This window comes from Watersipora subatra, chromosome 5 (genome assembly GCF_963576615.1).
Source record: "Watersipora subatra chromosome 5, tzWatSuba1.1, whole genome shotgun sequence".
Classification (NCBI taxonomy): Eukaryota; Metazoa; Bryozoa; class Gymnolaemata; order Cheilostomatida; family Watersiporidae; genus Watersipora; species Watersipora subatra.
The window spans coordinates 53,685,406-53,705,728 of record NC_088712.1 but is presented as its reverse complement, the minus strand read 5'-3'; the positions used below and the strand labels follow the sequence as shown (position 1 = coordinate 53,705,728).

General features: G+C 35.1%; 1 protein-coding gene across 1 annotated transcript; it reads left to right on the top strand.

Moving 5' to 3' along the window:
* Positions 1-6,214: 6,214 nt before the first annotated feature.
* Positions 6,215-19,222, top strand: LOC137396440 (PHD finger protein 10-like). The gene is made up of 12 exons (XM_068082723.1): positions 6,215-6,247; positions 6,863-7,577; positions 9,112-9,248; positions 9,809-9,892; positions 11,157-11,224; positions 12,522-12,617; positions 12,820-12,948; positions 13,490-13,599; positions 13,706-13,820; positions 15,566-15,773; positions 16,689-16,801; positions 18,484-19,222. The coding sequence occupies exons 1-12, from the start codon at positions 6,244-6,246 to the stop codon at positions 18,598-18,600; spliced, it is 1,896 nt and encodes a 631-aa protein (XP_067938824.1). The 5' UTR covers positions 6,215-6,243; the 3' UTR covers positions 18,601-19,222.
* Positions 19,223-20,323: the final 1,101 nt, after the last annotated feature.

The window sequence follows — 20,323 nt, the reverse complement described above, 5'->3', positions numbered from 1 at the left end:
GAAATGAAAAACCTCTATGCAGCGAATCGTGTTGAAAGCTTTGTTTCCTTCGAGTCTTTCTATGCCAGCCACAAATTCGCAACTACAAAACAAAGACTAAGGCAACGTTTTCTTTTTTAGGAGTCTGAAGTGAACGATTTATGAAGTTGTAGCCTTTGGCCATTTCATCTTAGCGTTTTATTTAGTTTGAACATGCTTTTGAGCGTTGAAGGTTGCGTGTTGTTTTTTCACCTATATCATTCAAATATTTAAAGTGATTTAAGAAATGTTTGATAGTTGACTATGATTGCCACAAGTTGAATGTGTAAGTGGTTGCGATACCGACTGAGGTTTGAAAAAAAAGACAGTGTCATGTTTTTTTTAATATGATTTTAGAAGTCAGCGTTGATTAGCTACTTGCAAGTAGGTTCTGCGTGCAATTTGTCATAATTATACTAAATTAATATTAGCTTTCATGCTCAACTGTAATTGTTGCAAGCAACGTCATGATGTATAAGGGTCTATCCATAATCACCATTGTTACAATTGGAGCAGAAATTTAGTTATAAAATATTGGTATTGCATTTAAGATGATTTTAAATCAGATATTCTCTTAGAGCTCAACGAGCTCTTTCGAATGACGTATAATATGTCACACTGAGGTTAATTTTTACAGAGAAATTTTTTAGTTAGTATGTCACTCGCGTTACATCAGAGAACTATGCATTTTGAAGAGCTAGTTGCTTATCCTTAAAACTCTCTGATTTGTTGGGAAGCACAATTATAAAAACTTATTTGTCTTATTTTAAAGAAGCTTGCTGACATATCCACTAAAAGTTATCCAGATATTAGATGGTAGTTGCTAACTACCTGCTTGTAAGCATGTCACCGCTGTTACATTTGATTGTCACCACCGTTACGCTTCTTATATTCAGTAAACTTATAAGTATTTAAGTTCGCTTTAATGAGATCAATAATGGTATTAAAGCTAATGATTACGATATATATAGACAAGCCTTAACTTGAAATATTTTTTATTGGTTTCAAAGTATAAAATGTAATAATATAATAGTTATAATACATGACAAACATGATTAAGCTTAAATAACGTAAAATGAAAAAAAGAATATTGATCATGTAATTGTGAGAAGGTACTAAAGAAATGTTTTAGAGCATTCTGCATGCTCTAAATCTTCTGTAAAACATTACTGACCTCTTTTAGAGAAAGTAGGACAAGACAGTGACTTGGCTATGTGATGAAATTCTACCCATGCTATATTTTTTGTATTAACAACTGAAGTGTTTTTTGGCTTCACTTTTTAAAAAACTGCACTTTAGCTTTGAGGGCATCTACATTGTTTACCACTCCTACATAACGCCTAGAGGTTTTTTTCCCAGGCAGCAATGTTAGCACAAAATCATCTTCTTTCAATGTGCTTGCTAGTTGTTTGATGGGTTCGGAATTGCACTCACTTTCTGGATCACTAATTGCATGGTCATCAGGATCTATGTAAAAGTTAAAACTTTCCAATGGCATACTTTTACTTTTCTATATCTTTGTTTCATTTTATCTTTTCTCATCTCTATTGCCATCTTCTGACAATGATAGTCTAACTGTCATTGCCAGTTTATGGACGGTCTGACGACCTTTGCTTGGGCCGTTTAGAAGTGCTCGATCAATCTTTTTACAGCTTTATCTTCAGATTGTGGGTTGCCAAATTGGGAAGTGGTTGCTACAAAAGTGAATATAAACTTTAATAACTTTTTTTACAAAATACATGAAACATTAACTTAAAACATCCATAATGTACGCAGATGTAGTAAACCATTAAGTTTTTTGAAGAAAAAAATAAAATGTACATACCTGGTAATTTTACTTTCAAAAGTTTTTTCCCGATCTCTGTATTGCTTAACTCTAATTCTTGCTTTCTCTCGAGTTTCCTCCAAATGATCTTCTGTAAGTTGAGCTCTTTATTTTGTTCTACTCTTGATTTTGACTAGGGCAGTCAAATGCTAAGTCTATTGTTTTGAATATTGACATATTTTTTACGATATTTACGCATCTGCTCTGCAGATATTGTGTTACCCAGGTTGAAATCAGAAATGACCAGCAGACTTTCCACCTAACAATATTCTGTTTCAAGCACTTGTTACAAGTTACTTCCATGAGTAGATTTGATTAAATTTTGAACCATTCTCAATATCGAAGTCGCAAGTCTTAGTAATACATTTGTAAGGTAGCAATCGTTTGCTAACTTGCTAAAAGAAGCTTGTTAAGTTCCCACGATGGCTTAAATTTACAATATGATAATGAGTAACTCATAAATGAGAACATCAACAACACCACAAATTACTGTTAAATGTGAAATTCACTCAAATTAATACTATAGTTAGATGAGTTGAGGGGTGTAACAATGGTGACAGTGTAACAGCGGTGACGCAAATTTTGGAAATATGTGCAACTTTGAGCAAAACTGAAATTAGTTAAAGGTACAGTGTATAAAGTCAGCATTGAAGACAAATTACTACCAATTTTGAACTAATAATACAAGTGTAGTAGAAACTTATTGATGTTTCCTGTCACCATTGTTACTCAAAACATGCCAACTTATAAAAGAGCCCCACACCAATAGATCAGTGCACTGCAATACCAATTTATGCATTAGCGGGCAGCAAAGCCATTGCGAAATCCATTACAATTAGATATTTGTGTTCAGAGTAGGCCTAATATGTATACCATGTACAAGCATCTCTATCTTGCCATTATGGTCATAAAGTATTTTGTGCATATACACTAACTTTAGCAAACTATTAAAACATGATAGAGGAGCACTACCCCCACAATTATTTCCTATTTTAGGGTTTGGTATGTATACTTCATATGTGAAGCATTATTTTAATGAAATTACTGTTTTGAAATTTTGCCAAAAAATCTATTTATTTTTGGATAGACCTATAATGCACCAGCTGTGCAGAGGTTAAAATCAATGTTATCGCCCTGTTGTTTTTTTGTTGTGGTGTAGTTCTTTACGGTTTGCTGACACTTTAGTCTCTCACTAGGATTTCTTCTCTCCCCAAACACAGGAGCACAGTTGCTTGTATAGCAAGTGCTGGGTGTTAGTCCATTGGCTTTCCAGGCAAGGTGGCTTCTCCTTTACAGGGCTATTCCGATAATAGCTGGATGCTTATGGCGATTTGGGAAACTGAGCTTCGCAAATATCACAATATTTTAGTTTGCATGATTGATGCATAAAGTTGATTGAAGAGGTCAATGAAACTACCAACAGGAATAATGGAACTACTCAATAGATTTAAGAACATTCACCAAAGAAAATTTATTTTAATTTTTGATCGAAGTTTTGTTTCAAAGGTTTTCAAGTTCAAAACTTGGAGTTGTAGAAATACATGTTGTACATTTTAAAAGTCCTATATCCCATACCAGCAATGTTTTATTGGATAGAGAAAAATGATATCTTCTATAAAACAAAATCGTGATAACATTGGCTTGGCTAAAAAAAGTTGAGAAGGAAAAAGTGATAGGAATGAGCAAGGAAGCTTACTTATGTATTACAAATATATATGTATATTCATAAACTCCTATTGAGAAAACTAGAGAAAAAATTTGAAGTAGGTTTGGATATTATTGCATACCATTTCATGTTTACTTAGCATCTTAAAACACAGTCATTTGATATTTCGTAACTTATTTGTGTGATGGTGGTGTAAAAGGTCTATTTAAAGTGCAGTAAATAGGATGTGGGTAAACATGTTTTTCCAAAAGGTATTAATTAGAATATGTAAGATATGTAGATTTCAAGTAGATTTCATCATAAAAATCTGCTTCTTTAGTTATAGCACTGAATAACTTGTGGCTGAATAATTTAATTGGTTAATTTAATTAATTTCACAAACTGAAACTAGAAGGTACTTTCTTACAGGTCACGCTGGAATATTGATGTTTCTCTGTAGCAACTATGGTTTTATTCAATGTCTTCATAGAATTAAAGCATTTGTTAGCATCCAGTAGGAACGGTTATAATATTTAAATATGCTGTAAGACTAACAATTATTTGAAAGCCAAACACCAATTGCAGGCTTTATTAAAACTGCTTGAGTGAAAACAAGGAGATACTACACCTTTTTATAACAATTGGCGGAAGTAACACGAAGTATTTAGCGGTGTATGAGTTCTAAATTTAGGCATTAACTACAAGTCTTCAAGTTCAGCATTTGTATATTTATTAGACTTGAAGCCAGATGAGATGATAAATCTATTTTTGACTTGGCATCACCTGTTTGTCCAAAGTGCAATAAAAGAAAGTGGAAGCTTGTAGTCTAATGTCAGATCCAACTTAATCAATAACAAAAGATATTGTCATTAATGATTACTGACTATAATTGAGATTATGGTATTGAGTTATTCAAGAACAGCGATACAAATAATGTAGGCAAGCAGGTAATATGCAGTTTGAATGTTGTAGTTCAAGCGAGTTACCAAAATATTCTAATGGAATGATCATCACCATTTTTTAATTAGTGTTATAAAAATATTTGGTGCAATAAAAACAGTTTTGGTCATATAATGTACCATTCTAGATAAATGCCCAACATAGCATGGGTAATAAAAAGGTTTTTGCACAAAAACTTTGTTTTTAATCAACATATACAACATTTACCATTCTAACTTTTAAATGAAGGTGTTTGTTCATTTCTGTGTCGTATAATTTAAGAAAGTTTATACACATATATTTATAGCATTTTGGGAAGTCTTGGCAAGTGTTTTGTTCTAGTACACTGGCAGACCTCTGCGCCATTAAGATTGACAGGTATAATAAGTACATGTATGTTCACAATTATTCTACAGTATGGCAGGTAGTGTAGTGCTTAGTGCCTGTTTGCAAAACCCATGTTTTCGAGTTAAATTCCAGCAAAACAAATTGCAAAGTGCTTTTTTGTTCTGATAACTGGATGTATGACAAATAAACCAACAACCACTTAGATTTATATACTGTGTATAGATTAGCAGTTAAAGTAAAAGTCCAGTGTAGTTAAGCAGTGAGCTTAAGATGTGTGACATATAATTTCACTTAGTTTGCTGTACATGTACTTAGAATCTGAAAGAAGCACAAGCAATTACATGCAAAAGGAGCTTTGTCTCTTGTTTTTCCTAGCAAGCAATTGCCAACCCTCCTTGAATCATGTTGTTTTCTATTGTTCTTGTACAAATGGGCCTTAGATATAAGTCTTGCATTTGGGTGCCGTAACGGGGTTGGAGTTACTGCTTTATGAATTGATGTATATAAATGATGGGCAGAATTTGATGTATATTGAAGTTCTGTAGCTTAATCCGTTTTGAAGTAGAAAAAATTTGTTTCTTTGATTAAAGTTTTTTAAAGCCGTTCAGGCTGATGGTGATTTTTTGCACAAGCTATTATTTTGGTATTCTGTTACTGGGTTCTTCTCCAATGATACATATCAATGTTCATAAGTTATAATTATGTTTAAGTTATAACTAAATACAGGCACACTGAATTAATTTTTATTGTTAACCTAGACTACCTATTAAAATCATGCATGTAGATTTCATACGAATTCATAAAGTAAAAATTTCTTGTAAACTGTGCTTCATCTTTTTCATTATCCTTATTCATAACAAAGTATTGGGAAAAACATTGCTTAGTGCTAGAGTCCACGCATTGCATATATTAGATGCAAGTGGAAATAAAAGAAGAAAATTTTTATTTACGAACAGGGTACTCTTTTCTATTTGATTGTGGTTGTTTGAAAAAACTAGGTGCAATTTGTATACTTGTTGTGTAGTAGTGTTAATCGGAATTCTGTATCTAAGATTACATTGATGTACTGTTTTACACCAGTACAACTGCTAGGTTTTTGATAGTAAGTGACTTTCGAGAACTTGATTCGTCACATGACTCTTCTACTTACTTGTACAGGAGTAGGCGAATAAGCTGATAAAGTTTTATCTTTATTCTTACCAGTAGATGTATTCTCCATGACACGTATGCTTAATCCATGATGATCAGTTTACGTAATGTGCCTGTTTGCTTTTGAGAACAAAATTGAACTTTAGCGTGATAGCTCGTTACCAGTTTTATGCTCATTTAGAACCACATTCTAAAAGTTCAATCTGGGCACGCAAGAATTTTAAATACAAATAGAGTATGTTATTTTTTGATTTATTTACAATGGAATGAGACAAATTGTTGATTTTTCAGAGCCTGATAACTGACAAGCATCGCTTCAATGGGTAAGTATTCGTATTCTACGTAAGGAAGTCATTGGTCAATAGGGAGTTTTTGCTTAAAAAAAAGAAAGCTAGATAAAAAGAGGAGGCTAGAGTGTAAGATAATGTGGGAAGGGTTGGAGGGAGATTGGCAGAAAGAAAGGAGAATGAGGTCGAGAAAAAAGAAAGAGAGATACAAGTGAGGGAAAGAGAGAGAGAGAGAGAGAGAGAGAGAGAGAGAGGGAAGGAAAGGAGGAAGAGAGAGGGAATAAATGGGAAAGAGAGAAAAAGAGAGGGAAAAGAGGGGATGGAAATGGAAGAGGGAGAGACAGGAGGGGAGAAGGATAGAAACGGAGAAAAAAGTAAAGAAAAAAGAGGGAGAAAAAGGGAAAGTAGGACAGGGGATAGAGAAAGGTTAGAGAAGGAATGCGAGTGAGGCAAAGTAAGGAGGAGGAAAATGGGAAAAAAGGGAGAGGAAAAAGTGTAAGAGGGAGATGGAAAAAACAGAGACGGAGGGAAGTATCGAGAGACCGAGAAGGGAGAAACTATTGTGTTAGTTACAGTATACTACTTTACCTAGAGTTATCATTGTGCATGTATTGTCCTTCTACAGTAAGAACAGAGTTTATTTACTTGTAGCTGAAACTCCTACTCAATCTGAACCGGTAACAAGATTAGATGAGTCGACTACAAGTGTCATGCAAGAAGAACCAGAGTTTGTTGGAAATCAGCAGAGTCTTCATGCTGAAGATGGCATCAACACTGATGCTCAAGCAGTAAAATGTCAAGAGATCGAAGAACAAGTAGCTCGTGATGCGCCTGAGGCATCAACGGCATCGAGTGATCTTGAAAATGTCTCAGCAGATGTTGTAGAACCAGCTAAGCAAACAATGAGTTTAGCGCCTAGTGGAGACAGTGCCACTGATTTTGCATATAGTGATGATGGCAACTCGAGTCCGGCTGCTGCACAAGTAACAGTCACAGCGAGTTGTATTACCTCTAAAGAGTCTCTGGCACCGGAAGTTGCAGATGCACCGGAAGTTGCAGATGCACCGGAAGTTGCAGATGCACCGGAAGTTGCAGATGCACCGGAAGTTGCAGATGCACCGAAAGTTGCAGATGCACCGGAAGTTGCAGATGCACCGGAAGTTGCAAATGCACCGGAAGTTGCAGATGCACCGGATGCTGAAGACCAAGAGGACTCTCAGTGTCTTGATCAAAAGCCAGAAAGTTTTGTCACACCTCCGATTGTCACAGATGAAGACAGTTGTCAATCAGGTCCTACCTTGGATGGTAATGCCAGTTCTCCTCAAAAACGCACCCGAGTGACAAATAGTCGATTGATGCTTCAAAGGTACTCGCCTTGTTTGCTTAGTTTTATGAATCAGACAGTGTTAGACTGTCATAAACATGAAAGTGGTAATCGTGTCTCATGACCTAACCAGCTGTAACTCTACTAATTCCAATAGTTTCTAACACAGTATAGTAGTAGTCAAACTATTGTCTGCTAATCAAAGTACAGTCAAACATGGATAACTCGAACTTCACGGGACCGAGCGAAAGTGTTCGAGTTATCAGATCGTTCAAGTTATCAGAGCACTGTCACAAGTCCATTTATTTATTCATTAGTAGATACATGTAGTATGATTTGATGAGCTGTGATTATTTCATAGTCATTTGGGGAATGCTCACAGAGCTCTCTAACACGATCACCATTAGTGATTTTTCAGCAAAACTGCTATTTTTGCGCAGTTGCGCAATCAATCGCATTTAATTCTATAAAGGCGAAACAATCTATGGAATTCTGTCTAACACCAACATCAGAGTTATTACAGTCTATCAGTATGCCGGTTCTTGTGTTTAATTTCAAATCACTTTAATCTACTAAGCTACTATAATCTCGTGTTTATACCAGATGTCTCAGTACTCGTAAGCACACTTTCTGCGGCGAACTGGATCTATTCTTTTGCAGACAATTTGCTACATTTATACTTGTATCCCATTTAAAAATTTCGTATTCATTACTTTTGTTAGCTGACTCATTTTGTTTAAGCTTTGGCTGTTACTTAATTAAAAAAAAATAACTGAATAAAAATAATAAATTAAGGATTACTTCATTATCGTCGTTAGCTGCATGTATAACAATCAATTTTACTTTAAATAGCTTTTTTAAATTGAATCGGAATTGAATTTTGTATTCTCATCAAGAAGAGTACTTTACATGCCAAGAAATATTTGTGTAAAATCATTGAAGCTTCGTGCGAGCAATGGTTTGGCTAATCGAGGTACTTAGCGCAGTTGGCAGGCAGTGAGCAAGGTTTGACTCAGATTGATGTAAAATCACTGCAATTTCAAAGTTTATTGCAAATTGCTGATAAAAATTGATTAATTGAATGCCAACAAATAAGACAATTTTTCTAAGATTTTTATCAAAATCATTGACTATAACAAAGTTCTATTTCTATATTTGAGGTTTTAGTTGTTTGCGATGCTTTAGGCTTCATTTCAACTTCATTTTTGTGTAAAGCTTGTATAAGTTTTATCGGTATATTAAAGCTTTGAGATTTAATATGAATTTAGATAAAAATAAATTAGTAGTGATTTAAAATATCTTCAAATGCACCAAAATTTATTTTCATTATTTCAATACAGATTAACCATGAACTCCTTGCTGACTAGACCTTTCCCCATGTACATGTATCTGTGTTTTATATGCTTGTCATTATTGTGACAGTCATCGTAATCTCTAGAAGGGTAGCTTTTGTTTTCGAAGAAGTTAGGCTATATAGCTAAGCAGCTACATCGCTCTTACCAGACTTCTCACTGCCTTCAGATAACCAATTACTGCAATGTCTTTTATTGAGCCTGTGGTTATTTCTGGTTGGCAGTCTTCCGCTAGGGGTCGGTGCTGAGGCCCTCTTCGAGTACAGCTGGCCGATAGATGACAACAATGCTGAATACTGGATGTTGCAAGAGCAGGTCTCTGCTTTTCTCGATGTTAAATCGTTCAGAAGAAAATACCCTGGTTAGTTATATACTGGTTACTAGCTTTTCCTTTGCATATTTAAAGATATCAGACCTTGGTTATTACAGAATACACTTAATGCGGTCATTCTATGGATTATGGTGTTCGTCTTTCTTTATTCTACTTTTAAATACATAGACATGCCTGCTGGAGAAGGTACTACTTCAATATCTAGAAACAATGGAAACACATTTTGTAGAGTGAAACCCCAAACCAAGATCATGACAGTAGATAAAAGGTTGTGGTTTTGTTCTGTTTATGATTTTAGATTATTAAACTGTTCTATAGTCAGCGCTAGATAAAAATATCATTACACATTTAAATGTGTCACTGCTGCAGTACAATTATCTTGCATAATGAGCAGAGTATATCTAAAGGTGTACACTGAGATGAGTAGAGTATATCTACAGCTGTACACTGTAATCAGTAGAGGAGATCTACAGCTGTACAATTTAATGATTTTACAATGTACTACCAGTATAGAAAATACTTGCTGTAATTTGGTTGGATTAGTATCATTGTATAAGCAGAAATACAGATCACGGTTGCTTTTATATTAGATCTAGAGAGAAGACAGATTGACATAGAGGAGAGGAATTATCTCACTGGTTGTGGAGCAGTAACAGAAATGCAGTGTGATTTAGGTGAGATAGCTCTCAAATGCTTTGCTATTTTCTTACGTATCTTTATGATCACAGGCTATCACACAGTATATCTTAATAAAACAGCATTCCACTGTTATGCCTTGCATTTTAGATGGTTTCTCAATAATGTTTCTACTGGCGTATGTTAAAGTAACCAGCAATTGAAAGGCTTTTTATTGAATGTTCAGTCTAATGGTTTGTCTCCGCGCGTATACTATACGTTTTCTAATTACTTTGGGTGTTCCTGACTCTTGCACCGCCTGTTGCTTTTTGACTAGTTTCTTACCACCCAGTAGCGCCTGATACTGCGTACTTTGTTATTTTTGTGTGTTTTGAGGCTACATTCTTTTTACATTTAGAGTTATAAGTTATGGCAGACAGATGGACAATGCTTTTTTATAATAAAGATTGTAGTCAGCTAACATAGACACAGCAATTGGTAGTACGCTATAAACTTCATATTTATAGAGCGGGTGGCGGTTTCATTTCATTTGGGTCGCGGCTGCATTTCATTCGGGTGGCGGTTTCATTTCATTCGGGTGGCGGTTTCATTTCATTCGGGTGGCGGTTTCATTTCATTGTTGGCCTTTTACTTAATGCAGTTTCTCATTGGTTCTTTATCCTGAAATACAAGACGAGAAATAACATTGTACAACATGCTATAGGTCATTACCTTGCTAGTTACATAGCAATACCTAAATTGTTTATTACGGGCATTAAGACGTTCCTAAATTATATCTTTAACATCATTGCTGCGTCTTTCATGCACTGATGAACTAATATGTGATTGCTTGACGAAATTTGATGCATGATGTTATAAAAACCTTCATAAAATATACTGCGTAGGCATGCATGTGAAAAAAAGGTTTCACGGAATCACTTGTATCTAGGAACTACTGTAGCTATGAAGTGGTGAGACAAGAAAATGTCTCGTTTAAAGTTTTTATTTGGTAGAATCTCACCGTAAATCTGAATGCTGCTAATAATTGTTGTCATGGTAATTAGTCGTACAAACAGTTCAGCCAAACTAGCTTTTATCATAAGTCCTTGTAGCTGACAACAACATGCTTTCTGTCTGACATCTGCTTGTATTTTTCAATTGATAGCCTAGTTTATGAGAGACGAATCAATCAGCAATCGGCACAAAATTTATTTGAATTAAGGAAAGCTGTAGTAGTACAGTTCTGAGGAGCCATGTCTTGTCATGAAACTGTCAGATGTCTGTTATAGCGGAGTAACAACTTGGCTCTTTTGTTTCTCTTAGGGCTAACGGCGTTGAAGAGCGAAGAAATATCTGACCTGATGCTCCAGGATTATCCAGATAAATATGAGGTGAGTATTTTTATGTTAAGAGTTGTCTCCTCTTGATCACGTTGAGAAGTTCCGGTTGTTATTCTAGCAAGTTGAATGCGCTTTTCAAGCATATGTTAGGTATAAACCTGCATACATGCATGCTTATGTGAACCAACAGTTTTGTTTCTCTTGTTAAATACTTAGACAAAAAATCTTTTTTGAAAAATATATTTTTAGAAAGAAAAATAAATATATACATATATTTATACAGTATATACATATATATATACCGTATATCTATATATATACATATAATAGCTGTATAATTAATATACAGCTATTATTTTCTTGTTTACATTATGCTCTACAGAATTGTCTTTTATGTAATTTCCATATGCCCTTGCTTAGTTATGTTTGATTTTGTTTGCTTCTGGTTAAATGATAACCTGTGATTAGCGCATCTAGTTTTGAAGTCTGTTGAGCGAAGTCCTATGTAGGTTTCTGACATTTGTGTGGTTTGCTTGTTTACAGTAAGTAAATTATATTATAGTCTAGGCAATTACTTCGATGTGGGTAGTTGTTTGCTTTTTTGCAATAATGTGCAATTATATATATATATATATATTGTATATGTATTTATACTGTATATGTATATATATATATTGTATATGTATTTATACTGTATATGTATATATGCTTGCTGGATGCCCGGCGTTGCCCGGGTATTAAAAAACAGCTTATAAACAAAGAGAGGTAATGAGAGTTGCCTGCCACTTGCTATTAGCCATGCACATTGCCAATGGATAACTTGAGTAAGCTTACTAATAAAAGCTACCACTTCTCATGACGTTACGCCATCACATTGCGTTGTGACAGAAAACAGTAACATATTTGCTCCCATGTAGCGACATATATTGCCGAGGGAATTTATCAAGCTTGTGTGGATTAATTAGTAAGGTGTCGGGTAGGTGAATGGAAGGTTCCGAGATCAAATCGTCTGCTATACAGTTTTTCATTTTAATAGCTATAGCTGGACAAACTAAACTACACATAGACTTTGAGATTTATATAATTATGTAGATATAGACTTACAGCCCTGTAAAGAACTCCCTCTAGACCCTGAATGTAAGCTATTGTATATATGTGTACCATGAAAGGTGCACAATTGAGTTAAAATAAAAAGTGCTGTCACCTTATCATTTACGCAGGATATTAGAATAAAATTTACTGATAAGTGCTTGGCAAATGTTACAAAAAAGGCCATCAATGAAATAGATTATTGTATCGTTTTTATTGACTAGAACAACAAACCATTGATAATGCTATGTTGTTACAGGAGTATGCAAAGGTTTTACAGAATAGGGAGGAGCAGAGGCTAGCAAAGAAGCACCAAGACTTACAGGAGTTGCAGAACACGACAGCTCCTGTACAGGTGAGCCAGTTAGCCTGTCTTCTTGTCTTTTGCTTAAACTTGGTCAGCTATTCATATTCTATTATTTCTCATCCTTTTCTTCTTGCTTTCTCTTTAAAATGAAAACCACTTTTTCTCTTTACTCTTTCTTTCACTCTTTCTCTTCTATTCTCTCTATCGCAATAGATAAGACTAACACTATAACCGCGTTCCTTTCTTCTAGACTGCAGTTAGTAAGATGGACATGAAGAAGCTTATGGAGAAGGCAGTGAGGTCAGCGGCTAACTACAATGCGATGCTGGCAAGAGAGAGACGAGAAGAAAGGAAACACTACTATGACATCCCTACTTCGGTTGGTTACTAGCTTTTGGAAGAACCTTTGCTAATGACCCTTAAGCCCGCTTCAACAAACTAATGAAAATTCCGAAAACAATATTAAAATTTGTAACAACAAGTGAACACGTTAGCATTAATATTATAAGTAAAACTACTAGTCTAGTATGACCCTTCAGCAGTCTGCATGCCTGACATCATTGAGCTCAGCCTTTGCTGTCTCCCAGTCAATGTTTAATAATAGCCAGTCCTTGGTTGGTCTTCTCAATACTATGTGTTTGAAACAACTTTAAACTATTTTTATGATATAAAAATATAATAAAATAATTTCATATACATAACATAATGGGTATACATTATATATGGTACTTCAAAATTTAGTAGTGCATGTAATATAATAATGAACTGTGAAACTATATGAAAATAGAATGATGTGAACTATTGAATTTTATTAAATTTAACAATTGCAATGCATGAAGTATATTTTCATGAAAAATAGGTAACGATGCTGATTCCTGCCATATTGTGTGTGTGTCCACCGTGTTCAACTGTTTCTGTAGATTGTCCACTATCCTATGAACAGGAAGAGACCTCTCCCACCTGAACTAACTCAGCCCTCAGTCTACCCTGTTGCACTGCTCAGGGGGCAGTACTCCGATGCCTATAGCAAGTATGTTTAGTTGTCTAACAATTCCATTTGACGAGTCTACCAACCGCAAATTCTATTGCATCAGCTTTAGCATGGCAGCACGTAAATGCTTACATCATTTTTACAGGTACACCAGTGATGAACTCAAGTACCTTCCTGTCAAAACAGCTCTTTATGAGCCGCCACTAAGGATACACAACTCCTACATGCCTCTACCGCCTTTCGAGGAAGAAAATGAGCAGGTGATATTTGATGCATCTTAGCGCATGGCATTTAAGTTGCACCTAGTAAAGTTTAAATGTTTTCTGTAATATACTTCAGGTACAAGGTACTTTTGTAAAGGAAGGCGACTATTGTTTACCAACCAAGTCTTTAGATGTGCGATTGAGCCATTGCTTCTTCTAGGCTTGTCAGTTCCTTTACATGGAGTGTCTCAGAGAGTCGGGAACAAATGTGTCACATGAATATCGTTCTTTCTGGTACAATTTAGAATTAGAATCTGGTACAAATATTTAAATAAATTATAAGACTGCTTTGCTGTTTTCAATATTTTGGTTTAATTAAAACATGGAAGCTGTTTTTTTCTTAACGTCGAAGATGCAAAACATAATTAGCTTAAATAGTCGAAATTAGTGAAACTCATAGAAGCATCAGTTTTTTGTTATAAATAATATGAATATAATAGCTGTCATAATTTAAAACTAAGATTTCGCCACTATTTATACTGACATTAATCAAAAATATTTTTGTAATGTTTTGGTGCAGGCTGCTGCTCTATCGCCATGACGAAGCAGTAATTGTAACGTTTACTTCGCTTTGCTTCGTAGCGTGCAAAGAAGCAGCGTGCTCCACAACGATATGCTTTGTAACGCCTCATTTTTATATGGGCTTCAAGCAGCGACTAGACGCTCACCGGTCAAAAAGCAGTAAAATCAGACCTTACACCTGGTGCAGTCATGAAATGACACCAGGTGTAAGACACAACAACACAGGTTGTCAAACACGACAACTTTAACAGCTTTGAATACATGTATATATTTGACAACTATGCAACAAACTCACTTTTTTGTAAAATAACAATGGAAGTGCCTTAAAATAGTTAACACATTAACACATTTTTATTGAGCATCAGTTTCAGCCCTGTTTTTATCATTATATTCGCTGTTAGTTTAAACTTCGTCTAATGCCAGCAAGTGTCAGCACCCTACACAGTTTAGGTCTCTAGCTAAGATTACTGTCTTTATATTTATCACTGCCACTGTCAAGACCTGCAGTGGTAGGTTAGTCTAAGATTTCTCAATCAGCCATCCGCTTGAATTAAAGGTAGGTTTTTAATCTCAAGCTAGCTTGCTTTGTTGTTACCAACTAACATTCTACTTTCACCGACTCAGTGTTTAGCATTTCGAAGTGTTCACAGATAATTTATCAACACGAGTACCCTGACGGTCTAGTGTGCAGTGAGAGATCATCAGCTGTGCCAATAAAGCGCAAAGAATAACTATGTGCACAATTATTCTAAAATTCATAAAGGTTAATAATTAGTGCAGGTGGTAGATTAGCAGGCTGGTAAGCCGATTGTCCTCAGTTCGAATTTCGCATGATGGAATCTTTTTCCAACCCGTATCTGTGTCTTTGGACACGCTTTTTATCATAGTAAAGATTTATATCTTTTTCTGTTATTCTATACTAGTACACTTGACAACCTGTGCACCCAGAGTGATTGTAATCTGCAATCAGTATGGCATGATTATCCCGTGAAGTGGTAAGGTGGCTGAGTAGCATAATGGTTAGTGTGCCAGTCTGTATAACAGAGTGTCCGAGTTCAATTTCCATGGGAGGTAACTTTTTTTGCAAACGCTGTTGCTGTGGCTTCCGACGAATGGAAACAGCTCTTATTATAGTAAATATTGTCAGCAAATTCTACTATTAGTGTGTTTAACTGACCTGTACTGGAGACTCTGGTTTTATTTGTTATCCTTCTTGCTAGGATCTCAACCCAACGCTTCTAGCCGCCAATCCGACACAACTGGCAGGTACCATAGCTGGCAATCCGACACAACTGGCAGGTACCATAGCTGGCGGTAAGAGGAATGCAGCAGTATTAATAGACGGCACATGCGCTCTCTGTGGTCGACAAGAAAACAAGAGCGGTAATGCCGAGAAATGTCTTCGATGCACTGAGTGTCATCGAGAATGTAAGTCTCGAGCTTGCAATAGATGATTTCCACCCATTATTCTTGTAGAACTTTCTAAAATCGTTGACAGATTAAAAGGGCTTCAATAACTATAGTAAACCATTACCCAAAGCTTTCAAGGCATAAATTATATAACTAGTTTAGTGTGCTACTTTATTGGTTTGGTATTGATTGGTTTGGTAGTGCTACTTTATGTTGTTTTGATCCGTGAGAACTTAAAATATTTTAATTTAATAATTAATTTTTAATATTATAAGTTCTGATTAAGATGAAAAAGATGTCTGCTTATGTAGTCTGTTCAGCCGCCTTGTCCCGATTTGTTAAATACTGCTTGGCAGTTCATGCGAAACAAATTTTTCAAAAGCTCTGCTTTGCTCAACTTTTTAAAAATAACTCGTATCATTAATGAATCTCCACACACTTACTTAATAAGGTCACCTTGACACGATGTTGGGAAGGGGTTGTTTCATCATGTCATGTTAGTTTCATAGTAATAGGTAAGGTTGACGCATACTCACAATCAGTGATGATTTTGTTAAGGTCGTGTGCTGAATGTATGTATCTAGTTGATGGTATGTAATCTCTCTGAAAATACATCTATTGGCATCTGTTTCTCTACTGAAGTCAGTAAATCTTTTTACACTTTGTAGCAAGATTAATTTTTTTGATTCACGAAGTGATATTCTATAGAATGATGACAGGATGTTCAATAGAACATGGTTATATGCAATAACACAGATATACTAGTATTCTGTAGAATATTTGCCTAAGTAAATATACTATTTAGCTATTAAAGAATAGAAAATTTATGCAGAAACTAACACACCTCATATATTCTTTGAAGTTCTTTAAGTTAGAATGAGCTCCATGGGTAAGTCTTCCTAGTCTGTTTCATGCTATTGCTTTTTTTACCAGCCCACCCAACGTGTTGTGAGCTGACAGATGAGATGTTAGCCGTGGTTCTTAAATATAATTGGATGTGTATGGAGTGCAAGGTGTGCGTCAAATGCTCCGATCCTGGAAATGAGGTACGTGCTTTTCCGTTTAGTTTGACTTTAATCGGCTACAGACAGTAGATGTTTCTTATGGTAAAAATAGCTTCTGATAGCAAAGAGGTAATGAAGGGTTATAATGGATGTCTAAAAGAGGTCGCAATGGATGCCTGCATATCTACGTGTACACTTGCCTAGACATGAGGCTGTCTAGAGTAGGTAGATGAGTATAAATTGATAGAAGCAGCTACTTATATTGGTAAAGGTTTTCATGATGCAGATTGTCTCAACAGAAAGTTTATAGCGCTAGAGGTAATAGCATTCAAGCATTTTTTTGTTAAATACTAATGACTAGCCCTTTTTTCCTTTTAGAACAGCGTTTGTGTATTGATTTCCTATGTGATGTTTTCCTTGCAAATATCCTTATGCTTTATTACTTTAGTTTTTTCACTCGAAAACAATTAATTTGTAATATTTTTTTATTTATCAGCTACAAGTGGTGAATCGGCCTTTCTACAGTTTAATGATGAGTAGTTAATACCTCACAACTATTGTTTTTGAGGATACTAAAGGAGCGTTTAGCCTCGGCTCAGAGATGACCATAGCACTGAGATTTTTGATAAAATTGTTTACTACTTTATTGGCAGTAATTTCATCTCAAACAGTAATGTGCTAAATATTTCATACAATAATCATAAAACAAAACAGGGCAACCTTTAGTCAATAAAATCAATTTAATGGTTTGACATATACGGCAGCTTTTAACGAATACCTTTCTCTTTAAAGAAAAAGGATATTAGGTGTAAGATTGTTAATGCAGCTAGTAATAATATGTTTAAGATTATTGCCAGAGGCCGTTTGCAATTTAAGCTTATTCGTGTGGATTAAAGACGACTTTTAGTATTTACATCTGTGCCTAGTAGGGACAATATACTTACAATCATATGAGCAGAGTATGACATGATGGCATTTGCAAGCAGTGGAGTTTTCCAATCATAATCATAACTGATATAGTTTTATTTACAGTGGTGTGTGAAATAAACTTGACCCTTTTGTTGGAAAACTGAAATTCTCATTTATAACAATGTTACTCATTGTGAATTTAGTCAACAGCAATAAATTATATATTAAATTAATCTTCATTTTGTCCTGATTTCAAATATGTAAACCAAGTAGCTGTAGAATTATGTTTTTGAATGATTATGCTGGCAAAATTATGAACATTTCATTTTTTAATGGAAAGGGTGAAAATAACAATCTGTACAGATATGATCGCAGCACATACATTTTTATTTGCTCCTTTTTACTCCTACCATTGCCTACACGACTAGATTGTGGAAATAAAGAATTTATATCTATAAATTTTAGAAACGAGAAATCATCTCATGAAACCTAGTGATATGTGATCCAATTATTTTTATTACAATGGTTCATTGAGACACTGCATCTAATCTAATTTGAGTGCATCCTACAGATTATTTGATAGAATATTGTGAATCTTGACAAAATTTTGAATCTAGTGGTATATAATTTATGTTTGTTTACTTGTAACAGTGACGAGAACAACAAATTATAAATAAGTTTGAGAAATTTGTTCAATGAACAAAAAATTTCTGTTTATTTTGCACGTCGCTGTAGTTGTATAAATGACTTTATTATGTGTGATGAAAGTTTGATCACTTTGTTTTTCCAACAACATCTCATTGTTGTACTTGCAGGACAAGATGATAGTTTGCGATAATTGTGATAGAGGCTACCATACCTTTTGTGTCGGCCTCAAATCAATTCCCGAGGAGAGCATTTGGGCCTGCCCTGAGTGTACTGCTTCAAGTTAACACTTTTATATTTGCTCACTGCTTATTGGTAGGCTTCTCTCGCATGAAATAAGGCTCAAAGCTGCTTGGCAGCAAGCAGAGATTAATTACCGGTAAATGCAGCTGATTTATGCTTTTCAATTAAGTTTTAAACCTTCCTGCGTTGTGGGTTAGTCAGTTCCGAGACATTCAGGCTTCAGATCTCCAGCATTGCGTATTATGTGTACATAATAGGCTATTTTAATTTAGTTTTGTCACCTGGCTCTTATGCATGACCATTATGGTCATTGTAGGTACTTGCAAGTAATGGTTCAGGTAGTATGCTATTGTATCTGACTATCAGAAACTGCTATTGAGTTTAAACGTTCACATGTGCTCTACACTGTGGTCCATAGCTGCTCTGTTTCTATTGTGAAGGATACTTTGTACAGACTGAATGTCTATTTGAGTGATCGAGCAGTAAATATGCAAACGGACTATGGAATTTGATGCCTTATATGTACAGGTGCAATATTATTGTTGTTCAATTAATTATCAACCCGATTATGAGTGTGTAAGTAGGAATAGAGTGATCTATTTTGTTTATATATGTGCTGTTTCCACTCTGTTGTAACTTTGTAAATATACTAAAACGATTCCAAGATCTTATAGCTCAATGTTTGATAAATACATTGCACTGCAGTTTTTACAACCAGTCTGTCGGCTTAGCCCTGAACGCATTCATGGAAGCCAAACATATGATGCAATGCACTATTCCTCTTATGAATGTGACCGATACAGTTCAGACCTGCCAACCCAAGAGTGGGGCAATGCGTGAGATTTGGTTTTGGGGCAATTGATGTATTAATGATAGTATATATAAAATTGTGGAAATTGGGGCAAAAATCTCACGCATTTTCTATTTTTTCTTTGGGGTGATCGCGTGAGTCTCACGCCCAATGCGTGAGAGTTGGCGGGTATACCGATACTGTGTTTAGTCTCTAGGTTTTTACAGAATTTTAAAGATTGTTTTTATGTAGACCATTGACAGTGAATAAGTATAAACTTTGTAATTTAGTTAACTGGGCATTTTTATTCAAAGTTTATTTTAAATGAAACCATGATTAATTTGTATAAACAAAACATAATATGTGATACAAATTAGAATTACTAGATTGGACCATCGTAAAAGCTCCAACGCAAAATGTTGGAGCGACGGTAGTGATCAGGTTCGAGAGTGTATAGGAAATTGTCCTACGTCGATTTACGCTTTGAAAGCTGTTTCACTGTAATCGCTGTAGTATAGCGGTCCGTCACGCGTAAAGGTGGTAAAGGCTCTAACAATCACACGAATATAGTACAGGCACCCCAAACCTCTATTATAAAATATAATTATCGGCTATGTAAAACACGGCAATAAATTTGCAGAAGGAAAAAGGGTTCTGGTGACCGAACATTGTTCAACGGTACTTTTTAGTTATGCACACTGTGTTGGTAACAGTAGCGCATAAACTTTATAAGCTAACATGTTTAAATTAATTGAATTTAAAATACGCTCTTAAAATGCTTGCTCAAAATAAGTTTGAATGTTATAAACATACAAAACCGACAGTTTTTTCTCTCCTGCTCACATTAAACGTGTTACAACGTAATTTACACATAGTCGTAGATCAATTACATTTGTTATATTTTGTTAGGTTTATGCAACTCTACCTTGATAAAATTTCGTTTACTACCATGTAAGTTGGAAACTATTGTCATACCG